The 27,213-nt window shown below is 49.9% G+C and overlaps 1 protein-coding gene across 1 annotated transcript in view; it reads left to right on the top strand.

Moving 5' to 3' along the window:
• The window catches only part of LOC309543534 (protein sel-1 homolog 3-like), a 114,429-nt gene that overhangs the window by 34,056 nt on the left and 53,160 nt on the right, over positions 1-27,213 (top strand). Inside the window, exon 6 of the mRNA XM_082276006.1 lies at positions 2,586-2,726. Coding sequence (XP_082132132.1) covers positions 2,586-2,726 — 141 coding nt within the window. The remainder of the gene's footprint in view (positions 1-2,585; positions 2,727-27,213) is intronic.

Raw genomic sequence — 27,213 nt, 5'->3', positions numbered from 1 at the left:
TACAGGAGATGGTCAGAGACTGCAGACATGATACAGGAGACGGTCAGAGACTGCAGACATGATACAGGAGATGCTCAGAGACTGCAGACATGATACAGAAGATGCTCAGAGACTGAGGACATGATACAGAAGATGCTCAGAGACTGCAGACATGATACAGGAGATGGTCAGAGACTGAGGACATGATACAGGAGATGGTCAGAGACTGAGGACATGATACAGGAGATGGTCAGAGACTGCAGACATGATACAGGAGATGGTCAGAGACTGCAGACATGATACAAGAGATGGTCAGAGACTGAGGACATGATACAGAAGATGCTCAGAGACTGCAGACATGATACAGGAGATGGTCAGAAACTGAGGACATGATACAGGAGATGGTCAGAGACTGAGGACATGATACAGAAGATGCTCAGAGACTGCAGACATGATACAGGAGATGGTCAGAGACTGAGGACATGATACAGGAGATGGTCAGAGACTGCAGACATGATACAGGAGATGGTCAGAGACTGAAGACATGATACAGGAGACGGTCAGAGACTGAGGACATGATACAGGAGATGGTCAGAGACTGCAGACATGATACAGGAGATGGTCAGAGACTGAAGACATGATACAAGAGATGGTCAGAGACTGCAGACATGGTACAGGAGATGGTCAGAGACTGCAGACATGATACAGGAGTTGGTCAGAGACTGCAGACATGATACAGGAGATGGTCAGAGACTGCAGACATGATACAGGAGTTGGTCAGAGACTGAGGACATGATAGAAGATAGAAGAGCACTAGGAGGGCCAGAGAGCACAGGCGTAGCAGAGAGCACTGGAGGAGCTGAAGGACACGGTGGGGGGGGGGGGGCTGGAGAGAATTAAGAGGGGGTTTGGAAAGCATTGCAGGGTTGGTTGGAAGGTGCAGGGGGTGGAGAGCACGGGGGGGGGACAGGGAGCACTTGGGGGGTGGGCAGGGAAGACCAGGGGGGTGGAGAGCACTGGGGGGGACAGGTAGCACTTGGGGGGCGGGCAGGGAAAACCAGGCAGGTGGAGAGCACTGGGGGGGGGGACAGGGAGCATTTGGGGGGTGGGCAGGGAAGACCAGGGGGGTGGAAAGCACTGGGGGGGACAGGTAGCACTTGGGGAGCGGCAGGGAAAACCAGGGGGGTGGAGAGCACTGGGGGGGGGGGGGCAGGGAGCACTTGGGGGGCGGGCAGGGAAAACCAGGCAGGTGGAGAGCACTGGGGGGGGGGACAGGGAGCATTTGGGGGGTGGGCAGGGAAGACCAGGGGGGTGGAAAGCACTGGGGGGGACAGGTAGCACTTGGGGAGCGGCAGGGAAAACCAGGGGGGTGGAGAGCACTGGGGGGGGGGCAGGGAGCACTTGAGGGGTGGGCAGGGAAAACCAGGCAGGTGGAGAGCACGGGGGGGTCAGGTAGCACTTGGGGGGGTGGGCAGGGAAAACCAGGGGGGTGGAGAGCACTGAAGGGGACAGGGAGCTAGGGAAAGATGAATTCCTCATATGCAGCTGCCCCATCCTCCTCCTATCGAGCACACACACTTCAGCACTCACCTTCTTCCTGCCGAGGCTGAGGCTCCGCCCTTCCTCCCGTCGAGGCCCCGCCCCCTTCTCCCGCCGTGGCTCCGCCCCTTATTCCCGCCGCCGTTACCCCCCCCCCCCCGCACCCCGCAGCGCTGACTGAAGGAGCTGCCTTCACGGAACACGCCGGGCAGGACAACGGCTGACACCCCCCCAGTGCGTGGCACCCGGGGCGGGCCGCCCCCCCTCTTGGTACGCCACTGGTATGGACTGTGCACAGTACCACTTCTTCTGTCCTGTATGCCGGGTGTAATTCTCAGTATCTGTTCCTATTCTGTATGTATGGACTGTGCACAGTACCACTTCTCTTGTCCTGTATGCAGGGCCGGTGCTACCACTAGGCGAACTAGGCAGCCGCCTAGGGCGTACTGCCACCTAGGGCGCAGCCATGGCCAGTGCCAAATTTTTCTCCTGTCACCTCCTTATCCCCGGTGGATGTCACCTCTAGAGAGGGGGGCAGTGTGTACAGGAAGGGGGGTGTAGGGGTTAAAGGGGGGGGCAGCGTGTATAGGAAGGGGGTGTAGGGTTAAAAGGGGTGTAGCAATAAAGGGGGGCAGTGTGGGCAGGAAGGGAGATGTAGGGTTAAAGGAGGGCAGTGTGTACAGGAAGAGGGGAGTAGGATTCAAGAGGGCAGTGTATACAGGAAGGGGAGTGTAGGGTTAAAGGGGGGGGGCATTATGTGTAGGAAAGGGGGCAATATTTACAGTTTTTTTTTGGGGGGGGGCAATTAGCTGGTCTTGCCTAGGGCGCAAAATAGTCTAGCACCGGCCCTGCCTGTATGCCGGGTGTGATTCTCAGTATCTGTTCTTATTCTGTATGTATGGACTCTGCACAGTACTACTTCTCCTGTCCTGTATGCCGGGTGTAATTCTCGGTATCTGTACACTGTCCTGGTGATCCTGGCAGGTAGGAAGTTGTGTGATTGGTTGTAGGATGTTTACACAGCGTCAGTAGCGCAGTACAAAGGTTAATCAATGTTCCATCTCCAGCATGCTGTCAGTCGGATGCTCTTCTGGGGTCAACAAGGGATCTCCTCCAATCCGGAAGTTGCTGTAAAGTTCTATGAAAAGGGGGCGATGCAGCAGAAGGACCCCGTTATGATGTATGATTATGGAGTCGTCTTATTACGAGTGAGTAGGACCTTCATTCCGAGGTCTCTGTACTGAGGGGTCTCACCATCCCTGCCAACACCAGATAGGTCAGAGCTATATAAATGTATTATTAGAGCGTAAGCTCCTCTGGTAAAGAGACTGGTGTGATTGGCTCAGTGATCTCTGTACAGCACTGCGGTATATGTCAGAGCTATAGAAATGTATAATAATAATAATAGTGTGCGACTGTGGGGGAGGGGACATTAGAGTGTAAATTTGTTTATTAAAAATGTTACAAACCTAATAAAAACATATTTACAAACTATACAAAATAAACAAAAATGTATATAAGCAAAAATAGCTTATATAACAAAATAATAACAATCTACCAACCAAGACACTTTTTATATTATTATAATGATTAAACTCAACAAAGCCCAAACCTCCACCTAAACACCCCTCCCCCCAACCTCCACCTAAACACCCCTCCCCCCAACCTCCACCTAAACACCCCTCCCCAACCTCCACCTAAACACCCCCCCAACCTCCACCTAAACACCCCTCCCCAACCTCCACCTAAACACCCCCCCAACCTCCACCTAAACACCCCCCCAACCTCCACCTAAACACCCCCCCCCCCAACCTCCACCTAAACACCCCCCCAACCTCCACCTAAACACCCCCCCCCCAACCTCCACCTAAACACCCCCCCAACCTCCACCTAAACACCCCCTCAGGCTAAGAAACGATTACACATTTATCCCATGCATGCGGCCTTTTTCCAGAAATCCAATCTAGAGGACGTGAAAGGACAGAAAGAAAAGCCGCACACCCAGAGACTGACAGACAGCAGCTACGGGGACCTGACATTCCTCCACGCCTTTCTCCAAGCTCCCGGCCGCCACCTGTCCTTCTCAAGACCCCGAATCTTCCAAACCTCACCCAGAATGTTGTGCACCACCACCTCGACAGGAAGGACTCCTCCGAGTGGAAACCTGACACCGTGCATTCCACGTGAAGTAACGGACTACTAAGCTAACTAGAAAAAGCGTCTCAAAATCAAAATCCTGATGCGTCTCAAAAGAGCCGTACGACCACTCCGCATAACTTGAAGTGGGAAAGGAAAGGGATACCCAGAACCCAACCCACCCCTTGTAGACTTCTATATTGAAGGGGCACTGAAGAAAGAAATGGTCCATTGTCACCGCCACTCCTTAGAGTGATGATTCAAGTTGCCCTTCACATAGTCTGTCATGGAATGAGATCCAGGCAAAATCCCAAAACTTTAAGGGGATTCTCTCCAGATTAATCAAATGCAGACCCTCCCTCATAGCAGGGCCTGGGCAATCCCTCAAGACCAGTGGCTCACTAAAGGCAGATTCAACAACCCTCCTCTCCAGGGCCTTCCTAGAAAGAGATTTCATTTCCTACGCCGTCACTCGCCACTGCCGAAGCATTTTCAGGCACTGGGCAACGTAAGCCGGGAGCTCACCATGTCAGACCGTTAGGCTTTTCACTGGCCCACCATTCTCCCAGCTTCACAGAAAAGGCCTAAACCAGGACTGAAAAAATACCAACCCACCCAGGCGGTTCCTCTGCCAGCATGTTACCAAAATTATGTTTCAAAAACATCAGAGAAAAAAAATACCACCAGGTTAACCATACCTAGGCCACCTATCCACCTGGGAAGATAGGTTACAGACCTCTTAATGAGGTTCAGTGTGTTCCCCCATAACAGCTGGAAAAAACAGCCGTAGATCTCTGCATAGAGAGACGTTGGGAAAACACAGACAAAGCTGACATACAGAAATACCGGAATTAGGTACATTTTAATCAGGTAAATCCTTTCCCTGTAACAGATTTTATATTCCTTCCAGCTGGCAACTTTGGCATCGGCATCTTGTAGCCTGCTTTCCCAATTTACAAGGCTGTAATCGCTGGGACCAAATTAGATGCCTAAAACTTTAATTTTCTGCCGGGGCTCTGGGAAGGTGTCTGGAAGCTCAAAGCTATCGCCTTCTTCTCCCATCCAGAAAACTTCACTCTTATCCTGATTGATCTATGAGCCAGATGCCTAAGCATACTGCTCCATCACTGAGACCACCTCCTTCGCCTCCTCTGTCCCAGAGATGAAAACGCAGCCATAGGTACTCATGATCGACCCGATTAAAAGCTTTAGCCTGATCCAATGCCAGCAGGTACTTTCCCCAGCCTGCAGTGCTGCATCATTTCAGGGCCTCCCGGACAGCTAACACCGCTGAAAAAGTGCTTCTACCCTGAACCGAAGTAGATTGCCTGCTACAGACAATAAACGCCTGAAAATGATTTTTACCAGTATTTTCCTATAAACATTGAGAAGGCTAACGGGCTGTTAATTCTCAATTCTTGAAGAATCTTTACTCTTTGACAGAAGAAACACTGCAGATTGTCGCATGGAGGGAGAGAGTGAACCCTCTCTCAGACAGCCATTAAAAACCTCCACCAAATACGGGGCCAGAGTAACCTTAAAATGCTTGTAAAACTCAGCTGTCAATCCATCTGGCCCAGGCGACTTCTTAATGGCAACCTTATCAATAGCTATAACCACCTAATCTGCAGTGATGTCCTCTGCCAAACTCACCAGAGAACTGCCATTTCCCAGTCCTGGAAAAGAATCCAGATATGTACGGAGACTGTCCTTAGGGAGGGTGGGAAGGTATCTAGGCCCAACGAAAGGAGGGCCAGGGCAGGATCCGGGAGCCTGAGGATACCAGTAGTGGTGGACAGAACTTCAAACATCTTTCTCCAGAAACTGGACAGGCCTTTGCAGGACCAGAAAACATGTAATAACGACCCTACTTGATCGCAATTGCGCCAGCACAATGGGCTCTGGGATTCAAAGATTTTCGAAAGTCAATACGGTGTCAAATACCATCTGGTAAGAATTTTCTGAGTTTGTTCCCAATGATTCACACATTGGGTGGATTTATAAGAACTACGTATGGCAATTTTCCATTGTGCCTCTGAGAAAGACGTTTGAAGTTCCCTTTCCCACGTTAACACATGTGGAGATTTCAAAAAGGTCAGGTTATGGCCTATGAGATTGTAAAACAAAGATATACATTTTGTTGGGGGCGAGGGGGACATAAGGAATTGCAATACTTGTATGGGGATATCAAGTGTGGGAGGGGGGTGTTTGCGCAAGAAGCTTGCCAGGCTATTATACATGAAGCGTGCTTGTGGGGGTAGGTTAAATTCTAACCGTAGATTCTCGAAGGGTTTGAGGGAGTTAGATTGGAGGAGCTGGTCAATAGCGTTGATGCCAGCTGCCTGGAATGCGGAAATATTGGTATATGGAAGTAGTATTTCCAGTGTGGTAATTGGAAGCGGAAAACGTTTGCATGCAGCGGTGGTAGGCATTCGTGCGAGGAGGGAGCGCCAGGATTCTAATGTGGCTTGTGTGGGTAAAGGCAAGGACTTAGCATCCAATGGTTTCCACTTGTCTGCTAGTAGTAGAGTAGTGAGGGTGGTTACCTTGGATACAGTCGATTCAACAGAAACCCATGGAGTAGTAGGACTTTCTGTGAACCAGTGTCACAATGCCGCCAGGCGGGACGCGTTGCAATAGTTATTTATGTCTGGGAGCCCCAAGCCACCTACCGATCTGTGTCTGATCATGTGAGAATGCGCACATCTAGCCCTTTTCTTTTGCCATATGAATGTATGCAGTATTTTAGTTAAGGGACGGATGTTTTTTTTGGGAAAGGGGATGGGTAGGGTGCGGAAAATGTATAGGATTTTAGGTAAACAAACCATTTTAAACGCAGCTATGCGACCCATCCATGATAGTTCTACCTTCTTGAGTTTGGCTACATCCGAGGCAATGGATTTAAGAAGAGGGGACAGGTTGGCGGTGACCATATTTGAAGTGGGGAATGTTAAGTCTATACCCAAGTAATGTAAGGGTTGGGTGGACCATGTGTATGGCAGGACAGTTTGCAGGTGAGAACTGGCAGTTGGATGGACTCCCATATTCAGTATCACCGACTTGCTGAAATTGACCTTATAGTATGAGATCTTACTGAAAGATTGCAGAATGTTGTGAGTGGCAGGTAAGGAAACTGTAGGGTTTGTGAGGCTCAGAATGACCTTGTCTGCAAAAAGTGTGATGACATGGTGGGATCTGGGGAACTTAAATCCTGATACTAGCGGGCTCTGCCGTATTTGCGCTGCTAACGGTTCAATTAGGAGGTTGAATATCAGGGGGGAAAGTGGACATCCCTGACGTGTCCCGTTTGAGATGGAGAATGATTTAGAGAGTGTGCCAGCCGACATCACTCTAGCGGAGGGGTTAGAATAAAGCGTAAGGATTGCAGACATGATGGGACCAGAGAAACCGAATTTCTGTAGGACTGCTCGCATGTATCCCCAGTGGACGCGGCCGAACGCCTTCTCCGCATCTATAGATAAGAGCAGAGAAGGCGTCCGAGTGCGTTCCGCATAATGCATCAGGTTTACCACACGCCTAGTGGCATCCGGAGCCTGGCGACCCTGGACAAATCCCATCTGATCGGCACCTACCAGGGATGGTAGGACCTTGGCTAGGCGATTCGCTATGATTTTCACGTAAATTTTTACGTCTGAGTTTAGTAGAGAGATAGGCCTAAAGTTTTCCGGGGATAATACCCCTATAATATTAATCCATCGCCCCTTACAGAACAGCTATTCTCATACTTACAAGGTGTACAGTATTGGATTTTAGTCAAAATCTTACTTTTAAAAACGCTGTCTGAGCGCGGCCATCTTGGATGTGGGCATCTGAAGCCGCAGTGTAATCTACTGTGTCCTTCTTCCTGTTTCCAGTTCATTCTGGCTACCCAGAATGCACCTGGCAATCTTGCAAATGCATTGTACTATGCGATCGGCATTGAGGAGAGGAGCGGCCGGCTGCCCACGTCACTGCCCATTGCCTCCTGGGAGTGATGACAAACAGCTCCCAGGACGCAATGCAAAGGCGGAAGTGACGTCGGCGGCTGAGGCCACAGAGGGGGGAGAAGGAGGAAGTACAATCAAAAATGCCCTGAAAATAAGGTAAGGGACCCCCGAAAAAAATTGAAACTGCTCAATTGTTCATGAGCATAGCGAGCACTCCAGGAATCAGTAAAGCTGAAAAATAGGCCGGAACTCCGCTTTAACTGCTCTACCTTGTTTGCAATTCTGGTAAGGGTCGAGCGAGGGATATTTCCTATAATCCCTTTCCAGGAGCAAAGAGGGATGCCTGTCATACTGACACTCCCTGAGCAAGAGGGAACTTCAGATTTCCTCTCCGGGTCTCCATTATTCGAGAGCTTCCTCCGCAAACACTGGTAGATGTCATTGACTCACCTTCTCATCCTCCATGAGTGCTGAATTCAGCTTCCAGGTACCCCTCCCCCTAGGTGGTGTATTGGGGATATTCAGAGTCACAGACAGAATACAGTGATCAGAAAACTCCATCGCCTGACACACTGGTGCCGAGAAGGCAGAGTTCCCCTCCTAGGTAGGTGATAGTGAGAAGTATAGTTTTTGGCTCTGTCTGCTTATCAGAGGGGCTGCAGGTGAATCTATATTGTTCTCTGCCCACCAGAGAGCAGGATCTGTTAGTGAGGTCTGCTCATTGTGCTCAGTATATGATTCATTCAGTCTGGAGAGTGTTTCACACTGGTCCAATAGGGAGGCATGTTGGACAGTGGGAGGAACCCTGATTAATGGCTGCACAGGCTTTGGATACAGTCCTGATGATTGGCAGAGGGCCGGTTGCCTCGGTGCATGCTGGGATACTGTTTAAAAAACAAACAAATAAATGTCCAACTGTTTAAAGTCCCAAATATCATAAAGGTGACTAGTGATGTATGAGAATCTTGTGCTGCTTCCAAAAGATCCCGTAGGAATTGTGCTTACCAGAACGGCAATTTTAAATTGCAGAATTCATGTGATGAGATGAGTTCACGTGCCCAGGTGATCCAATGGAATTCTAGCGCAAGGAACTCCCGATATAATGGTCGTGTATAGGGTTGAGCGAACACCTAGATGTCCGTGTTCGACGGGTTCGGCCGAACTTTAAAAAAAAGTCCGGGTCCGTGTCCCGGACTTTTACCGAACTTTTCCCGGACACCGAACCCCATTGAAGTCAATGGGGACCCGAACTTTAAGGCACTAAAATGGCTCTAAAACACCAAAGGAAAGGGCTAGAGTGCTGCAAATGGCAGCAAAACGTAATTAAGAGCATGGCAAGTGCTCTGCAAACAAATGTGGATAGGGAAATAACTTAAAACAACAAAAAAAAAAACAGAAAAATAAAACAATGTTCTTCTTCATCTCTGAAGGACGAGGCCCATATGGAGTAGGAGGGAGGTTGAGGTGGTGGTGGATGTGGCGGTGACATAGGCGTGCGCACAGGGTGTGCTGGGTGTGCCTGGGCACACCCTAATCACCTAGGGCACATAGCATTGCCAGTGAGGAGATGGGAAAGATCTCCCTGGGACCTGCTCTGCTCTATTTCTCCTTGCCTACAGGTACATGGCCCCGATACATTACTCTCCCTGCTGGCAAACACATGCATGTGTATTTCAACTTTGGGGTGCACACCTTAATGCAATAGGCTGCGCACACCTATGGGCGGTGTAGGTGGAAGCGGCGGTGGAGGAGGACCAGGGCCGGATTAACAGCATCATGGGCTTGGTGCTGAGGATTTTGAAGGGCCTTAAGGGCCGTGCCTTGCCATGCACCCAGAGGAGGAAGGGTGCAGCCATGCATGCCTAATTCAACATGGGATGCTGTCTCTGAAGCCCATAAACACATCCATGCATCGCCAACTGTCCCTCCTTGTCCGGCCTTCACGCTGTGTGGGGAGGTTCTGAGGGTGCTGCCTGGGGAAGCGAGCATAGAAGCCAGACTTCTGTGTTTACAAGTGACAGAAGAGCGGTAACAGTGAATATGGCCAACCCGGGGCCTATATAAAAGGTAGGGGCCTGGAGCTGCAGCTCCAATAGCCCCTACATTAATCTGGCCCTGAGGAGGAGGACGAGGTAGCCAACACTGCTTCTTTTCAAAAATTTTAAATGAGGGTACACCCCAAAAGAGTGAGAAAGAGCAAAAATGGAACAATGGGTGGGTAAGGTCGGTATCCATTGCTATTCTGCATAAGGTACGGAAAAGTCCCGTGGGATCCATGCCTGGTTCATTTTAATGAACGTGAGCTTGTCCACATTGTCTCTGGACAGGCGGCTGCGCTTGTCTGTTATAACGCCCCCAGCCGTGCTAAATACCCGTTCAGATAATACACTGGCTGCAGGGCACGCCAGCACCTCCAAGGCGTAAAGGGCAAGCTCAAGCCATGTGCCCAATTTGGAGACCCAGAAGTTGAAGGGGGCAGACCCGTCATTCACTACATGTAGGCGTGTGCACACATACTGCTCCACCATGTTGGTAAAATGCTGCCTCCTGCTAAGACGTTCCATCTGAGCTGCTGGTGCTGCTGTTTGTTGTGGCGTGCTGACAAAGCTTTTCCACATTTCGGCCATGCTAACCCTGCCTTCTGAGGTGCTGGCGGTGCCCTGGTTGCGTTGGCGACCTCCTCCTCCTCCTCCTCTGCCTTGTGCTTCCACTGTGGCCCCGCTGTCAGATGGGAATGCCAGCAGCATGGCGTCTACCAGCGTGCGCTTGTACTCGCGCATCTTGCGATCGCGCTCCAGTGAGTGAATTAAGGACGGTACGTTGTCCTTGTAACGGGGATCCAGCAGCGTGGCCACCCAGTAATCAGCACAAGTTAGAATGTGGGCAACTCGGCGGTCGTTGTGGAGACACTGCAGCATGTAATCGCTCATGTGTGCCAGGCTGCCCAGAGGCAACGAAAGGCTGTCCTCTGTGGGAGGTGTATCGTCCGTGTCCTCTGTATCCCCCCAGCCACGCACCAGTGATGGCCATGAGCTGGCCTGGGTGCCACCCTGCTGTGAACATGGTTCCATCTCCTCCTCCAGCTCCTCCTCCTCCTCATCCTCCTCATCCTCCAGAACTGTGCCCCTGCTGGACAATTGTGTCCCTGGCGTTTGTGTGTGCAGGAACCCACCCTCGGAGCCCCTTGCGAATGACTGCCCTGAAAGCCTTGGAAATGTTACCTCTTCATCCTCCTCCTCCTCCTCATCCTGTGCCACATCCTCTTCCATCATCGCCCGAATTGTTTTTTCAAGGAGGCATAGAAGTGGGATAGTTAAGCTGAGAACGGCGTCATTGCCACTGGCCATGTTGGTGGAGTACTCAAAACAGCGCAACAAGGCACACAGGTCTCGCATGGAGGCCCAGTTAAATTAAATAGCGGAATAGAAAATATGATCCAAAAAAAGTGTATGTATATCACACGTACACAACCACACTGGGCCCCAATTACTATTGTTTGTACCCCTAAAAGGCTAGATGAGGAGTAGGGGGAGTATGGAACAGGCAGCACCCTCAAACCTTCAGAAGTATGAGATGAACCCCAACAACTTGGAAAGGTGGATCTCTCTCACACGTACCAACACAGACTATCCCCCAATTTAACTGATCCCCAAAGGTTTTTGATTAAATAGCGGAATAGAAAATATGATCCCAAAAAAGTGTATGTATATCACACGTACACAACCACACTAGGCCCCAATTACTATTGTTTGTACCCCTAAAAGGCTAGGAGTAGGGGGAGTATGGAACAGGCAGCACCCTCAAACCTTCAGAAGTATGAGATGAACCCCAACAACTTGGAAAGGTGGATCTCTCTCACACGTACCAACACAGACTATCCCCCAATTTAACTGATCCCCAAAGGTTTTTGATTAAATAGCGGAATAGAAAATATGATCCCAAAAAAGTGTATGTATATCACACGTACACAACCACACTAGGCCCCAATTACTATTGTTTGTACCCCTAAAAGGCTAGATGAGGAGTAGGGGGAGTATGGAACAGGCAGCACCCTCAAACCTTCAGAAGTATGAGATTGTGTTCACTGTACCCCACAAAGATTGAGTTCACTGCACCCCACAATGATTGTGTTCACTGCACCCCACAAAGATTGTGTTCACTGCACCTCACAAAGATTGTGTTCACTGTACCCCCCAAAGATTGTGTTCACTGCACCCCACAAAGATTCTGTTCACTGTACCCCACAAAGATTGTGTTCACTGCACCCCAAAAAGGATGTTGTTCACTGCACCCCAAAAAGGATGTTGTTCACTCCACCCCAAAAAGATTGTGTTCACTGCACCCCACAAAGATTGTGTTCACTGCACCCCAAAAAGATTGTGTTCACTGCACCCCAAAAATGATTTTGTTCACTGCACCCCAAAAAGGATTTTGTTCACTGCACCCCAAAAAGGATGTTGTTCACTCCACCCCAAAAAGATTGTGTTCACTGCACCCCAAAAAGATTGTGTTCACTGCACCCCACAAAGGATTTTGTTCACTGCACCCCAAAAAGATTGTGTTCACTGCACCCCAAAAAGGATGTTGTTCACTGCACCCCAAAAAGGATTTTGTTCACTGCACCCCAAAAAGATTGTGTTCACTGCACCCCACAAAGGATTTTGTTCACTGCACCCCACAAAGGATTTTGTTCACTGCACCCCACAAAGATTGTGTTCACTGCACACCAAAAAGATTGTGTTCACTGCACCCCACAAAGGATTTTGTTCACTGCACCCCACAAAGATTGTGTTCACTGCACACCAAAAAGGATTTTGTTCACTGCACCCCACAAAGATTGTGTTCACTGCACACCAAAAAGGATTGTGTTCACTGCACCCCAAAAAGATTTTGTTCACTGCAGCCCAAAAAGATTGTGTTCACTGCAGCCCAAAAAGATTGTGTTCACTGCAGCCCAAAAAGATTGTGTTCACTGCAGCTCACACACAGAAAAATGGATGTGGATCACTGACACCTGCCTATCTCCAATCCCACACCACACAGCAATATCGATTGTAGTTTGTAGAACACAGTTTCCCTAAAATTCAGCAGACTCTGTCCCTAACAGGATTGAGAAGAGATCGTAGATCAGGATTGAGTGCAGATTCACCCCACCCCCCACACAGAAATATCGATTGTAGGTTGTAGAAGACACTGACCCTATAATTCAGCAGACTCTATCCCTAAAATGCCTACAACTCGCCCTGCCTAAACACTCCGACCTGTCCCTCAATTCTATCCGGACACAAATGGTTTTTTCCTGCCTATCTTTCCCTAATCAGCAGCCAGCACGTTGATGTGTGCTCTGTCCCTGAATCTAAGCAGCATAATGACGCCGCTGCGGCTGCCTCGAACTTATAAAGACTTGGTCACATGCTTCAGACGGCCAATCACAGCTACTGAGACATTTGCAGGCATGGCTGGGATGGCTTAAGGCACACCAGTTAAACGATTGTTGATTGGCTGTTGAAAGCCCGCCATGAAAAGAGCGCCAAAGCATGCAAAACCCGGAAATAAAACGACCGAACACGGATTTTTACCCGAACATACAGTAAAGTGTCCGTGTCCGTGTTCGGGTACAAAAAATCCAATTATTCGGTACGAACACGAATAATACAGTCCGTGTTCGCTCAACACTAGTCGTGTATCATGTGGAGGAAAAATAATAATCCATAGCGTGATACCATACAGAAATGTCAATATTAAAACTGTGTAGGACTACAAGTACTGTGAATCCTTCACCAATTGTGCAGCCGCTTACCAAAAATAACTAGTAAAGGGCATGTAATCAAAATAGAGGGAAAAAAAAACAGTTGGACATTTATTTGTTTGTTTTTTCAATTTAGCGCGACTTATACAATACATCATTTTTAGGGGTGTGGTCACACTTGAAGTCGCAGCTCACTACCTGTCACCTTTAGCGCGGTTACAACCTTCTTTTTACTGTTTAAAAAGCCAGGAGCACATGTGCTCGGGTCTTTCGTTGGAGAGCGGCTGCCTCCTCCACTGTAGAGGTGCCATGTGGTCGCAAGAGGTTGTCCTGAGGACCAGAGGAACGGTTGAGAGCAGCTGAACCCAGAGGTCAAGGGAAGCTGACAGAGAGGAGACACTGGAGGTCCTGTTGCTGCAGTATCGTGAGTGCAGGAACTCGTGTCAAGGGGCCTGACCTGAGGGGGGCCACCCCTGCTCATAGGATAGTCAGTGGATGGGTGTCAGCAGAAAGAGTATGCTGACAGAGTATCCTGAAGATAAGATAAGATATTGTTCACCAAGTCGTCTTGAGAGAAAGCAAGAGACTTAACCCCATTCAACTAAAGTGGCAGGATTAATTAACAGCCTGGCTGTTCCATACCTACAAGAGGAGTAGAAGATAGAAGTCCTCAGATATTGTGAATAGTTATATTGGAGTATCCCACTATTCCCTTCTCCTATTCCCATTACAAAATAAACAACAAAAAATCCCAATACCCCTGGACTGATTATTGAAGTGAAGAGCCAAGAGGAATGTAAGAATTGCATTTTCTTATAGCCATGTGCTGGTAACCAGGGGAGCCCGCAGAGTTAATACTCAGCAGTCCCTATGGGGGGCAGTGCTGCACCTATCTATTCTCCTCTGACTATTACCTCGCTGAAAAGTGAATCCCGTGTCGTCTGGGCAGCAATGAATGTGCACATCAACCAGACCTGCGCCTCCCTAGCTATTTATAAAAAAAAGCCATCACAGTCCAGCCTGGCTCCGGTACCTTTCCTGTCCTTAGTCCTAGTGACTCCTTTCCTGTCCTTAGTCCTAGTGACTCCTTTCCTGTCCTTAGTCCTAGTGACGGTGAAATCACCACTGAAGACAACTTGCTGGGCTGTAAAAAGAAAAGGCTTGATCTTCATGAAGAGGCATTTCCTGTCCACTTTGTCTGGGGCCCATAGATGTTAATCATGCGCAGGTCCTGCCCCCCCCCATGGAGACGTCTAAGACCATTCATCTCCCCATTTCTACCTCAATAATCCGCCGACAGGTTACCATGCCGGAAAAAAGTACCGCCACTCCAGTGTAAGGCTCGGCCGCAAGAGACCAGGAGAAGGGCCCACGCCGCCACTCCCTCTTCGCCAGATGGATATCGGCCAAACTAGACAACCGGGTCTCCTGCAAAAAAACTATTTTTTAATACAGACTTATCTGTAAAATCCATTTCTTGAAGTACATCACGGGACACACAGCCATAAATCATATCATATGGGTTATATAGCCACCTACAGGTGAAGGACACTGGCAACCAATCGGAAAGGATGCCCCCCTATTAAACCCCCCCCCCCAACACAGGAAGTACCTCAGTTTTGTAGTAAGCAACAAATACCCCATAGAAGAGGGGAGGGACCTCTGTGTCCCGTGATGTATTTCAAGAAATGGATTTTACAGGTAAGTATGTATTAAAAAATATATTTTCCTATTTGTACATCATGGGACACAGAGCCATAAATCATAACATATGGGATGTCCCAAAGCAATGCATCTGAGGGGAGGGGGACACCAAAGAATACCTCCATCTGACCACAAAAAGGATTACACTGCCACCTGCAGAACACTGCGGCCAAATGCAGATTCCTCCTGGGTCCCAACATCCACTCCATAGAAGTGAGTGAACGTATTCACCGACGACCCCTGGGCTGCTCTGATGTAAAAAGGCTGCACGGCTTTTGCCAGAGACATGCCTAAAGGATTCCTGGTAAAGAGAAGTAAAAAGTCTCCGCCACTGACCTACTGAGTGTGGGGTGAAGACAAGGACAGAGAGCCCCCCCCCCCCCCCCAGTATGGATGGTGTAAGCTGTGTTTGAGCAGAGGCCGGTTCCATGCCCCACTGGAGACTCTCCTCCCCTGGCAATACCCAACCAAGCTGTTCCAGCTCCCCCCAACCGTCCCCTGCTGGCCAGCTTGGGAACCCGGATTCAGCCGGTGAGTAGAGAGAACCTGGAGCAGGGCTTAAGTCTGGAATGATGGTCGGGAGGAGAATGGGAAGAGGGAGAGTGGGAGGAGGGGGGGCTGAGTCGCTGCACCATGGGCCTCTGGTTTGTACTTTCCCCCTGGGCCGAAAGCTGCCAGTCTGCCCCTGATCCCATCCATCCCACCTCCAACCCTCTGCTCTGCCTCATCCCATCCATCCCACCTCCAACCCTCTGCTCTGCCTCATCCCATCCATCCCACCTCCAACCCTCTGCTCTGCCTCATCCCATCCATCCCACCTCCAACCCTCTGCTCTGCCTCATCCCATCCATCCCACCTCCAACCCTCTGCTGTGCCTCATCCCATCCATCCCACCTCCAACCCTCTGCTCTGCCTCATCCCATCCATCCCACCTCCAATCCTCTGCTCTGCCTCATCCCATCCATCCCACCTCCAATCCTCTGCTCTGCCTCATCCCATCCATCCCACCTCCAACCCTCTGCTCTGCCTCATCCCATCCATCCCACCTCCAACCCTCTGCTCTGCCTCATCCCATCCATCCCACCTCCAACCCTCTGCTCTGCCTCATCCCATCCATCCCACCTCCAACCCTCTGCTCTTCCTCATCCCATCCATCCCACCTCCAATCCTCTGCTCTGCCTCATCCCATCCATCCCACCTCCAACCCTCTGCTCTGCCTCATCCCATCCATCCCACCTCCAACCCTCTGCTCTGCCTCATCCCATCCATCCCACCTCCAACCCTCTGCTCTGCCTCATCCCATCCATCCCACCTCCAACCCTCTGCTCTGCCTCATCCCATCCATCCCACCTCCAACCCTCTGCTCTGCCTCATCCCATCCATCCCACCTCCAACCCTCTGCTCTGCCTCATCCCATCCATCCCACCTCCAACCCTCTGCTCTGCCTCATCCCATCCATCCCATCTCCAACCCTCTGCTCTGCCTCATCCCATCCATCCCACCTCCAACCCTCTGCTCTGCATCATCCCATCGATCCCACCTCCAACCCTCTGCTGAGCCTCATCCCATCCATCCCACCTCCAACCCTCTGCTCTGCCTCATCCCATCCATCCCACCTCCAACCCTCTGCTCTGCCTCATCCCATCCATCCCACCTCCAACCCTCTGCTGAGCCTCATCCCATCCATCCCACCTCCAACCCTCTGCTCTGCCTCATCCCATCCATCCCACCTCCAACCCTCTGCTCTGCCTCATCCCATCCATCCCACCTCCAACCTTCTGCTCTGCCTCATCCCATCCATCCCACCTCCAACCCTCTGCTCTGCCTCATCCCATCCATCCCACCTCCAACCCTCTGCTCTGCCTCATCCCATCCATCCCACCTCCAACCCTCTGCTCTGCCTCATCCCATCCATCCCACCTCCAACCCTCTGCTCTGCCTCATCCCATCCATCCCACCTCCAACCCTCTGCTCTGCCTCATCCCATCCATCCCACCTCCAACCCTCTGCTCTGCCTCATCCCATCCATCCCACCTCCAACCCTCTGCTCTGCCTCATCCCATCCATCCCACCTCCAACCCTCTGCTCTGCCTCATCCCATCCATCCCACCTCCAACCCTCTGCTCTGCCTCATCCCATCCATCCCACCTCCAACCCTCTGCTCTGCCTCATCCCATCCATCCCACCTCCAACCCTCTGCTCTGCCTCATCCCATCCATCCCACCTCCAACCCTCTGCTCTGCCTCATCCCATCCATCCCACCTCCAACCCTCTGCTCTGCCTCATCCCATCCATCCCACCTCCAACCCTCTGCTCTGCCTCATCCCATCCATCCCACCTCCAACCCTCTGCTCTGCCTCATCCCATCCATCCCACCTCCAACCCTCTGCTCTGCATCATCCCATCGATCCCACCTCCAACCCTCTGCTGAGCCTCATCCCATCCATCCCACCTCCAACCCTCTGCTCTGCCTCATCCCATCCATCCCACCTCCAACCCTCTGCTCTGCCTCATCCCATCCATCCCACCTCCAACCCTCTGCTGAGCCTCATCCCATCCATCCCACCTCCAACCCTCTGCTCTGCCTCATCCCATCCATCCCACCTCCAACCCTCTGCTCTGCCTCATCCCATCCATCCCACCTCCAACCTTCTGCTCTGCCTCATCCCATCCATCCCACCTCCAACCCTCTGCTCTGCCTCATCCCATCCATCCCACCTCCAACCCTCTGCTCTGCCTCATCCCATCCATCCCACCTCCAACCCTCTGCTCTGCCTAATCCCATCCATCCCACCTCCAACCCTCTGCTCTGCCTCATCCCATCCATCCCACCTCCAACCCTCTGCTCTGCCTCATCCCATCCATCCCACCTCCAACCCTCTGCTCTGCCTCATCCCATCCATCCTCCAACCCTCTGCTCTGCCTCATCCCATCCCTCCCACCTCCAACCCTCTGCTCTGCCTCATCCCATCCATCCCACCTCCAACCCTCTGCTCTGCCTCATCCCATCCATCCCACCTCCAACCCTCTGCTCTGCCTCATCCCATCCATCCCACCTCCAACCCTCTGCTCTGCCTCATCCCATCCATCCCACCTCCAACCCTCTGCTCTGCCTCATCCCATCCATCCCACCTCCAACCCTCTGCTCTGCCTCATCCCATCCATCCCACCTCCAACCCTCTGCTCTGCCTCATCCCATTCATCCCACCTCCAATCCTCTGCTCTGCCTCATCCCATCCATCCCACCTCCAATCCTCTGCTCTGCCTCATCCCATCCATCCCACCTCCAACCCTCTGCTCTGCCTCATCCCATCCATCCCACCTCCAACCCTCTGCTCTGCCTCATCCCATCCATCCCATCTCCAACCCTCTGCTCTGCCTCATCCCATCCATCCCACCTCCAACCTTCTGCTCTGCCTCATCCCATCCATCCCACCTCCACCCCTCTGCTCTGCCTCATCCCATCCATCCCACATCCAACCCTCTGCTGTGCCTCATCCCATCCATCCCACCTCCAACCCTCTGCTCTGCCTCATCCCATCCATCCCACCTCCAACCCTCTGCTCTGCCTCATCCCATCCATCCCACCTCCAACCCTCTGCTCTGCCTCATCACATCCATCCCACCGCCATCCCTCTGCTGTGCCTCATCCCATCCATTTAACAGCCATCCCTCTGCTCTGCCTCATCCCATCCATCCCACCGCCATCCCTCTGCTGTGCCTAATCCCATCCATCCCACCGCCATCCCTCTGCTGTGCCTCATCCCATCCATCCCACCGCCATCCCTCTGCTCTGCCTCATCCCATCCATCCCACCGCCATCCCTCTGCTCTGCCTCATCCCATCCATCCCACTGCCATCCCTCTGCCTCATCCCATCCCTCCCACCGCCATCCCTCTGCCTGATCCCATCCCTCCCACCGCCATCCCTCTGCCTGATCCCATCTCTCCCACCGCCATCCCTCTGCCTGATCACATCCCTTCAACGGCCATCCCTCGGATCTCCACCCCTCCCATGAGGCAGTCGTGATGGGGGGGATAGGGATAGCATCAGTAGTGGTGGTGGTGGGGAGGTGGGAATAGGGATGACATCAGTAGCGGTGGTGGTGGGGATAGGGATGACATCAGTGGCAATGGTGGTGAGGATAGGGATGACATCAGTGGCAGTGAACATTGTCATTCCTATCCCCACCACCACTGCCACTGATGTTATCCCTATCCTCACCACCACTCCCACTGATGTCATCCTTATCCCCACCACCACTGCCACTGATGTTATCCCTATCCTTACCACTACTCCCACTGATGTCACCCCTATCCTCAACACTGATGTTATCTCTATCCCAACCACCACTGATGTCAACGCTATCCCCACCACCACCACCACTGATGTCATCCCTATCCCCACCACTGCCACTGATGTCATCGCAATCCCCACTGCCACTGATGTCATTCCTATTCCCACTGCCACTGATGTAACCCCTATCCCCACCACCACTGCCACTGATGTAACCCCTATCCCCACCACCACTGCCACTGATGTAACCCCTATCCCCACCACCACTGCCACTGATGTCACCCCTATCCCCACTGCCACTGATGTAACCCCTATCCCCACCACCACTGCCACTGATGTCACCCCTATCCCCACTGCCACTGATGTCACCCCTATCCCCACTGCCACTGATGTAACCCCTATCCCCACCACTGCCACTGATGTCATCGCAATCCCCACTGCCACTGATGTCATTCTTATTCCCACTGCCACTGATGTAACCCCTATCCCCACCACCACTGCCACTGATGTCACCCCTATCCCCACTGCCACTGATGTCATTCCTATTCCCACTGCCACTGATGTAACCCCTATCCCCACCACCACTGCCACTGATGTCACCCCTATCCCCAACACCAATGTCACCCCTATCCTCACCACCACTGCCACTGATGTAACCCCTATCCCCACCACTGCCACTGATGTCATCCCAATCCCCACTGCCACTGGTGTCATTCCTATTCCCACTGTCACTGATGTAACCCCTATCCCCACCACCACTGCCACTGATGTAACCCCTATCCCCACCACCACTGATGTCACCCCTATCCCCACTGCCACTGATGTCACCCCTATCCCCACTGCCACTGATGTCATTCCTATTCCCACTGCCACTGATGTAACCCCTATCCCCACCACCACTGCCACTGATGTCACCCCTATCCCCAACACCAATGTCACCCCTATCCTCACCACCACTGCCACTGATGTAACCCCTATCCCCACCACTGCCACTGATGTCATCCCAATCCCCACTGCCACTGGTGTCATTCCTATTCCCACTGTCACTGATGTAACCCCTATCCCCACCACCACTGCCACTGATGTAACCCCTATCCCCACCACCACTGATGTCACCCCTATCCCCACTGCCACTGATGTCACCCCTATCCCCACTGCCACTGATGTCATTCCTATTCCCACTGCTACTGATGTAACCCCTATCCCCACCACCACTGCCACTGATGTCACCCCTATCCCCAACACCAATGTCACCCCTATCCTCACCACCACTGCCACTGATGTAACCCCTATCCCCACCACTGCCACTGATGTCATCCCAATCCCCACTGCCACTGGTGTCATTCCTATTCCCACTGTCACTGATGTAACCCCTATCCCCACCACCACTGCCACTGATGTAACCCCTATCCCCACCACCACTGCCACTGATGTAACCCCTATCCCCACCACCACTGCCACTGATGTCACCCCTATCCCCACCACCACTGATGTCACCCCTATCCCCACTGCCACTGATGTCACCCCTATCCCCACCACCACTACCACTGATGTCACCCCTATCCCCACCACCACTGATGTCACCCCTATCCCCACTGCCACTGATGTCACCCCTATCCCCACCACCACTGATGTCACCCCTATCCCCACTACCACTGCTACTGATGTCACCCCTATCCCCACCACCACCATACGAAACTACATACAAATTTTGGGGGCGCCTGTGAACAAAAACCTTGATTTTACTACACGTGTAATATATGACCCTGCACACTGGAATGAGAGCAATAATTATAGGATCATTATTCATGGTAACTCTGAACTGATGACCTCTATGATCTTTAATAGCTTTGCCTATGGAAAATATAGGGTACTGAAAGGTGTTGCTATTTTCGGGCATGCATAGTCTTAAGGTTTGACATGTTGGGTATTTATTTACTTGACACAAACTCATCTTTTATATTTTACCCAAAAATTGGGTAATATATTTTTAATGTACCCTAAAATTACCATTATCTCTTAGCCTGGGTTCACACTAAATGCAGACTTCATCTAAATAGCAACCCGTCCATGCAAACAGATTGCGGAGTGTATGTTAGGATAACGACACCCCGCAATCAGTTTCCAAAACGCAGCGCGATTTGCAGAATCAGATCACATGGGTGCGCAGGCTAAATATAACTAACATAGAGAAACCGGTAGTTGTTCATCATTGGTCATTTTGTTAAAAAAAAAAAAAAAATGGGCTGCTCAGCCTAAAATGCCCGGGCCAATTTTTTGTCCCAGTCCGGGCCTGGTTTCTTGTACCAAGAGCGGATGTATGGAAAACGTCCGAGGACTATGAGGGGGCACAATGAGCCTAAAGAGGAAAATGAGACTTCAGCTGTCTCCAGGGGAGTAAATTTGTATCCAGATCTGACCAGTTCAGTAAAGCTCCATTCACACCTGAGCGTATCGTTTTCAGGCTTTTTTGGGCTTTTTTCCAGGTGTTTTTTCGGGCTTTCTCAGGCGTTTTTTGCAGGTGTTTGGAGGCAGGCATTGACATCTAACAAAAATGATTGTAATCTGCCAAAAAAGAAGCTCATGTACTTTTTTGAGCTTCAGGCATTTTGCTTCAGATGACAAAACACTCCGATGTGAACAGGGGTCTTTGAAATGAATGGGATTTTGCTTGTTGGGTGTTTTGAGACTTCAGAGAGGACCGTTTTACAAACTGAAATGCGCTCAGGTGTGAACAGGGCCTTAGAGACTGAATTAAAAATCTCTGGGTTTGAGAGGCTGATCGAGACTCCTCTGACCCTGACCCCCCAGAAGTGGGAACTTCCCATAGGGTCACCATCAGCTACTTCTTCCACATCTGTCCAATTCTGAACTGATTCAGAGAGTGGCTCAGGTGAGGGGGATCTATCAATTTCCTCCCTCCTTGTAATGCTGCAATCCTACCCTCAAGGCTGGCTAATGCCGATGCTAAATTGTCCTTAGTGACGTAGGTTGCGGCAGAAGTACTTGGAGTAGCTACCGTACTATACCTGAAAACCGTAATGGCTCAGATTGGCTAGTCACCTCTAACTCTTCAGGAGGAGTAGACACAGAGGAAGCACGGCTAGGACCTTCAAGGCCTGACGGTGGCATTACAGTGCCCCTTCCAACTGTGCCCCTCCCAGCCCATTTTTGGGCAGACGTTTGTAACGCTCCTGCGTTTTCTGAAACAAGATGGATTTGCAGCTGCAGAAAAACTCCACTCAGCAGTCATGTAGAGATACGTTGAAATACCAATTCCAACTCCCAAGACTCATCACTGTGGTCTGTCTGATTCAGCATACAAATATACACACTCAATAAGATGTTCCTGGAGTGATAGATGTATATAGCAGTATAGTGGTGATGAGTTGAAGAGACAGGTATGAACAGTGACAATAGGTGAACAGCACTTGAGAGAAATGTTCATGAGAGTATAGATGGTAACAGGTAGGATGCAGATAGGTTAGCAATCATGTATGGTAGTAGGTGGTAGGATAGCAGATGACATACAGGAGAGACTAACCCAGTGCAAGGATAGATGTTAGTAGGCTCAAGAGCTAGCAATCTAAATAATAGTGCAGATGATAGTAACAGTCCTTAATATGCAGAGCTAGATAGTGTAAGCTTAGTAGGAAGGTTATGGAGGATTCCCCTGCGGGGTACTTATCACTAATAGCAAGCAGTAGTAGAGAGGTTCGGTATGAGCGAGTGATCCGGTAGCGGGATACAGGGATCAGTAGCGAGGTTCCGACAGCGAGATACGCTTGTAAGCATATGAGCTTCAAGGCAGGTTGAACGAACATGTGAGTGAGAACGCCGGCGGTTGAAATAGCCGCTCTGCGGCGCTCAGTGATGACAGCATCGGTCTTAAAGGTGTATGCGCACCTACCAGAAGAGAATGGTGGGACGCATACACTGAATTGGAAAGTGGAATAAGGGTACCAGAGGTACCAGAACATTACAGTACCCCCCCCCTTAATGCCGGCTCCGGAAGGCCTCTAGAACTGGTTTTTCCGGGTATTTCGCGTGAAAATTGCGAATCAGCCTAGGGGCATGTATATCAGAGGTATCCAGAGTCTTCTTCTGTGGATACGAGAATCCAGAATCTCTTTTATCTCATATTCTTCTCCGCCTTCAACTTGTACAGGAGGTGGAGGTGGGATGGTAGGCCTTATTCCTTGGTCAGGAACATGGGGCTTCAGTAGCGACACATGGAAGATGGGATGTATTTTGAGGTCTGTTGGTAATGTGAGCTGTACTGCAGCTTTTCCAATAAGTTTCCTGATTGGGAAGGGTCCCAAGAATAGAGGCCCAAGCTTTTTGCTAGGGATCTTTAATCTTAAGTTTTTTGTTGATAGCCAAACGAGGTCCCCAATAGCATACTGAGGAGAAGGTCTTCTACGAAGATCATAGTACTTCTTTTGTTGACTATGAGCGTGTGAGATGGTAGTATTAAGTAAACCCAGAGAGTCTTTTATTTGGGTAAGATAGTCTGAAGCTACTGGGTTATTTGAAGGAAGGATGCGGGGTGGAAGAATAGAGGGATGAAACCCATAGTTCAAGTAGAACGGACTCTGCTTGGTCGTACTGTGGGTTGCGTTGTTGTAAACAAATTCTGCCAGAGGAAGGAGATCCACCCAATCATCCTGTAGGTATGATGTGTAGCAACGTAAATATTGCTCGATGCACTGGTTGACTCTTTCAGTTTGTCCGTTGGTCTGAGGATGGTAAGGAGAAGTGAGCTTTCGCTCAATTCGTAGTATGTGACATAGTTCTTGCCAAAACTTGGAAATAAATTGTGAACCACGGTCGGACAAAAGAGTTTTTGGAATACCATGTAACTTAAAGACATGTTTCATCAGTAGTTCCGCTGTTTGTTTGGACGAAGGTAGTCTGCGAATAGCAACGAAATGTGCCATCTTTGTCAGATGGTCCACTGACACTAAAATGGTATTAAATCCTTTGGAAGGTGGTAGTTCTACTATAAAGTCCAAGGACACAACTTCCCATGGAGTCTGGGGTATTGGTAGACTGCATAGTAGACCGGATGGTTTTGTAGTGTCAATTTTGGACCTGGCACAGACGTTGCATGAAGAGACAAATTTTTGTATACATGTCTTCATATCAGGCCACCAAAACTGCCTGGTAAGCAAATTAAGGGTCTTTGTCATACCCATATGTCCTGCCATAGGCACATCATGTGACAATTCCAAGATCTTGGTGCGCATAGTAGGGGGTATGTAGAGTTTGTCGTTGTAGTAGAGGAAGCCTTCTGTATCAGCACTTAGTTGTGGTGGAGGTGAATCCAAACCTATACTGTGCAGAATCTCTTCCTTCAAGGAACGGACAACCCCAATAATACGCTTGTAGGGTATTATAGGAACGGAAGGGATTTCGGAGCAATTATCTTCAGTTAATCGTGATAGCGCATCCGCTTTTTTATTCTTGTCTGCAGGTGTGTAGGTCACTAGGAAGTTAAATCTTAGGAAGAATAGTGACCATCGTACCTGCCGGTGGGAGAGAGTTTTGTTAGTCTGAAGATATTGAAGATTTTTATGATCTGTATATATGAGTATTGGTAATCGGGTGCCTTCAAGTAGATGTCGCCAATTCTCCAGAGCCAGTTTTATAGCAAGCAGTTCCTTTTCACCCACTGGGTAATTCACCTCTGGGCTGCTTAGAGATTTAGAGAAGAAGGCGACTGAATGGAGTGATGAAGTATTTGTTGGTCGTTGGGAGAGAACTGCTCCTACTGCCATATTTGACGCATCTACTTCCAGAATGTATTGGAGGGATGGGTCTGGATGGCGTAGTATGGGAGCAGAGGTAAAGTTTGTTTTTAACAAGCAGAAAGCCTCATTTGCTTCATCTGACCATTTAAATGGTTTCTTAATACTTGTCAGTTGTGTGAGAGGTCTCACAATGGCAGAGAAGTTCTTGATGAACTTCCTATAGAAGTTTGAAAATCCAAGGAATCGCTGTAGTGCTTTGCGGGTGGTTGGTATAGGCCAATCCAGAATACAGGATATCTTACTCATGTCCATCTTGATTCCTGTTTTGGATATGATGTATCCTAGGAATAATACTTCTTCTTTATGAAATAGACATTTTTTTAGTTTCACGTATAGATTATGTGAGAGTAATCTGGATAACACAAGTCTTACATGTTTTATATGTTCAGACAAGGATCGTGAATAAATAAGTATATCGTCCAGATATACCACAACACAGACATCAAGTAAGTCTCTAAAGATATCGTTTATGAATCGTTGGAAGGCTGCGGGAGCGTTACATAGCCCGAATGGTATTACAAGATATTCGAACAATCCGTATCTGGTTCTGAATGCTGTCTTCCACTCATCTCCATCACGGATTCGGATTAGATTGTATGCCCCTTTCAGGTCCAATTTTGAAAAATAGGTAGCTCCACGCACTTGTTCAATGAGCTCAGGGATAAGCGGTAGAGGATAGCGATCTTTTACTGTAATGGCGTTCAATTTCCTATAGTCGATGATAGGCCTGAGACTTGAGTCTTTATTGCGGACAAAAAAAAGTCCTGCAGCTGTGGAAGAAGTGGAAGGTCTAATGAACCCTTTTGTCAAATTCTCATCCAAGTATTCCTTGAGATGGGAAAGTTCATCCTGCGAAAGAGGATAAACATGACCAAAAGGCAATTTACTATTTGGGAGTAGATCGATAGTGCAATCATAATCCCTATGGGGAGGCAGTACTTGAGCATTTTTCTCAAGAAAAACTTCGGACAGATCCTGATAACATAGTGGTGCAATCTCATCTGACACCACAGACAGGATCTTTCCATAAGACGGGAGGTTACACATACCCTCGCAATAGCAAGAGAGGAAGGTTAGGGTCCGTTTCTTCCAATCTATGGTTGGTTGATGTGTGTGTAACCAGGGAAGTCCCAAAACAATGGGAAAGTGGGGCGAAGATAATAGGTCGAAGGTAGTGGTCTCCGTATGAGACTCGTTAGTGGTGACTAGGAGTGCTTGTGTCTGATTAGTGATTGGGCCAGAAGATAACGGAATACCGTTAATAAGACTCACAGAGACAGGCTTAGGTTTTGAAATAATAGGTACTTTATTTAAAGTAGCAAAACGTATATCGATATAATTTCCGCAAGATCCTGTGTCAATCATGGCCTTAGTGGTAATCCTAGTCTGGTCCCACTGCAATGTCAAACGAACAAAAAGATAAGGGTTAGTAAATGAAGTTGTCAATCCCCCTAGGAGGACATGTGAACACTCACCCTCTTTTTTGCGGACAAGGGGACAGACGCTTATCATGTGATCCGGGGATGCGCAGTACAAGCAAAGATTACTGGATCGTCTCCTAGCTCTTTCAGTAGTTGATAAAGGTGGGCGTACGGTTCCTACCTCCATAGGAGTAGGGTCAACGGCCGAAATCCGAGAAGGACTGGACAATGGCATTCCCATTTTTTCAGCCTTTCTTTCTTGCAGCCTCCTGTCTATGTTGATACTGAGTTGTATCAAAGCATCCAGGGTGTCCGGTAAATCCGCTCGGGCGAGCTCGTCTTTAACGGCCTCTGATAGGCCAAGTCTAAATTGAGTTCTCAGAGATGTATCATTCCACCCTGAATCAAGGGTCCATCTTTTGAACTCTGCTACAAAGTCTTCTACAGGTCTCCTACCTTGTTTCAAGGACCTCAATTGAATATCGGCAGTACTCTGCCTATTGGGGTCATCATATAGACTAGCGAGTTCCGCTAGGAATAAAGCATAGGAGTTGAGAAGCTGATCATTTTTCTCAAAGAGAGAGCCTGCCCAGGCCCGTGGATCACCCGTTAGGTATGAAATAATAGTA

This window comes from Pelophylax lessonae (genome assembly GCF_965119305.1).
Source record: "Pelophylax lessonae genome assembly, contig: HAP1_SCAFFOLD_172, whole genome shotgun sequence".
Lineage (NCBI taxonomy): Eukaryota > Metazoa > Chordata > Amphibia > Anura > Ranidae > Pelophylax > Pelophylax lessonae.
Note: the sequence above shows the minus strand (reverse complement) of the source record. Positions and strands in the feature narration are given on the sequence as shown.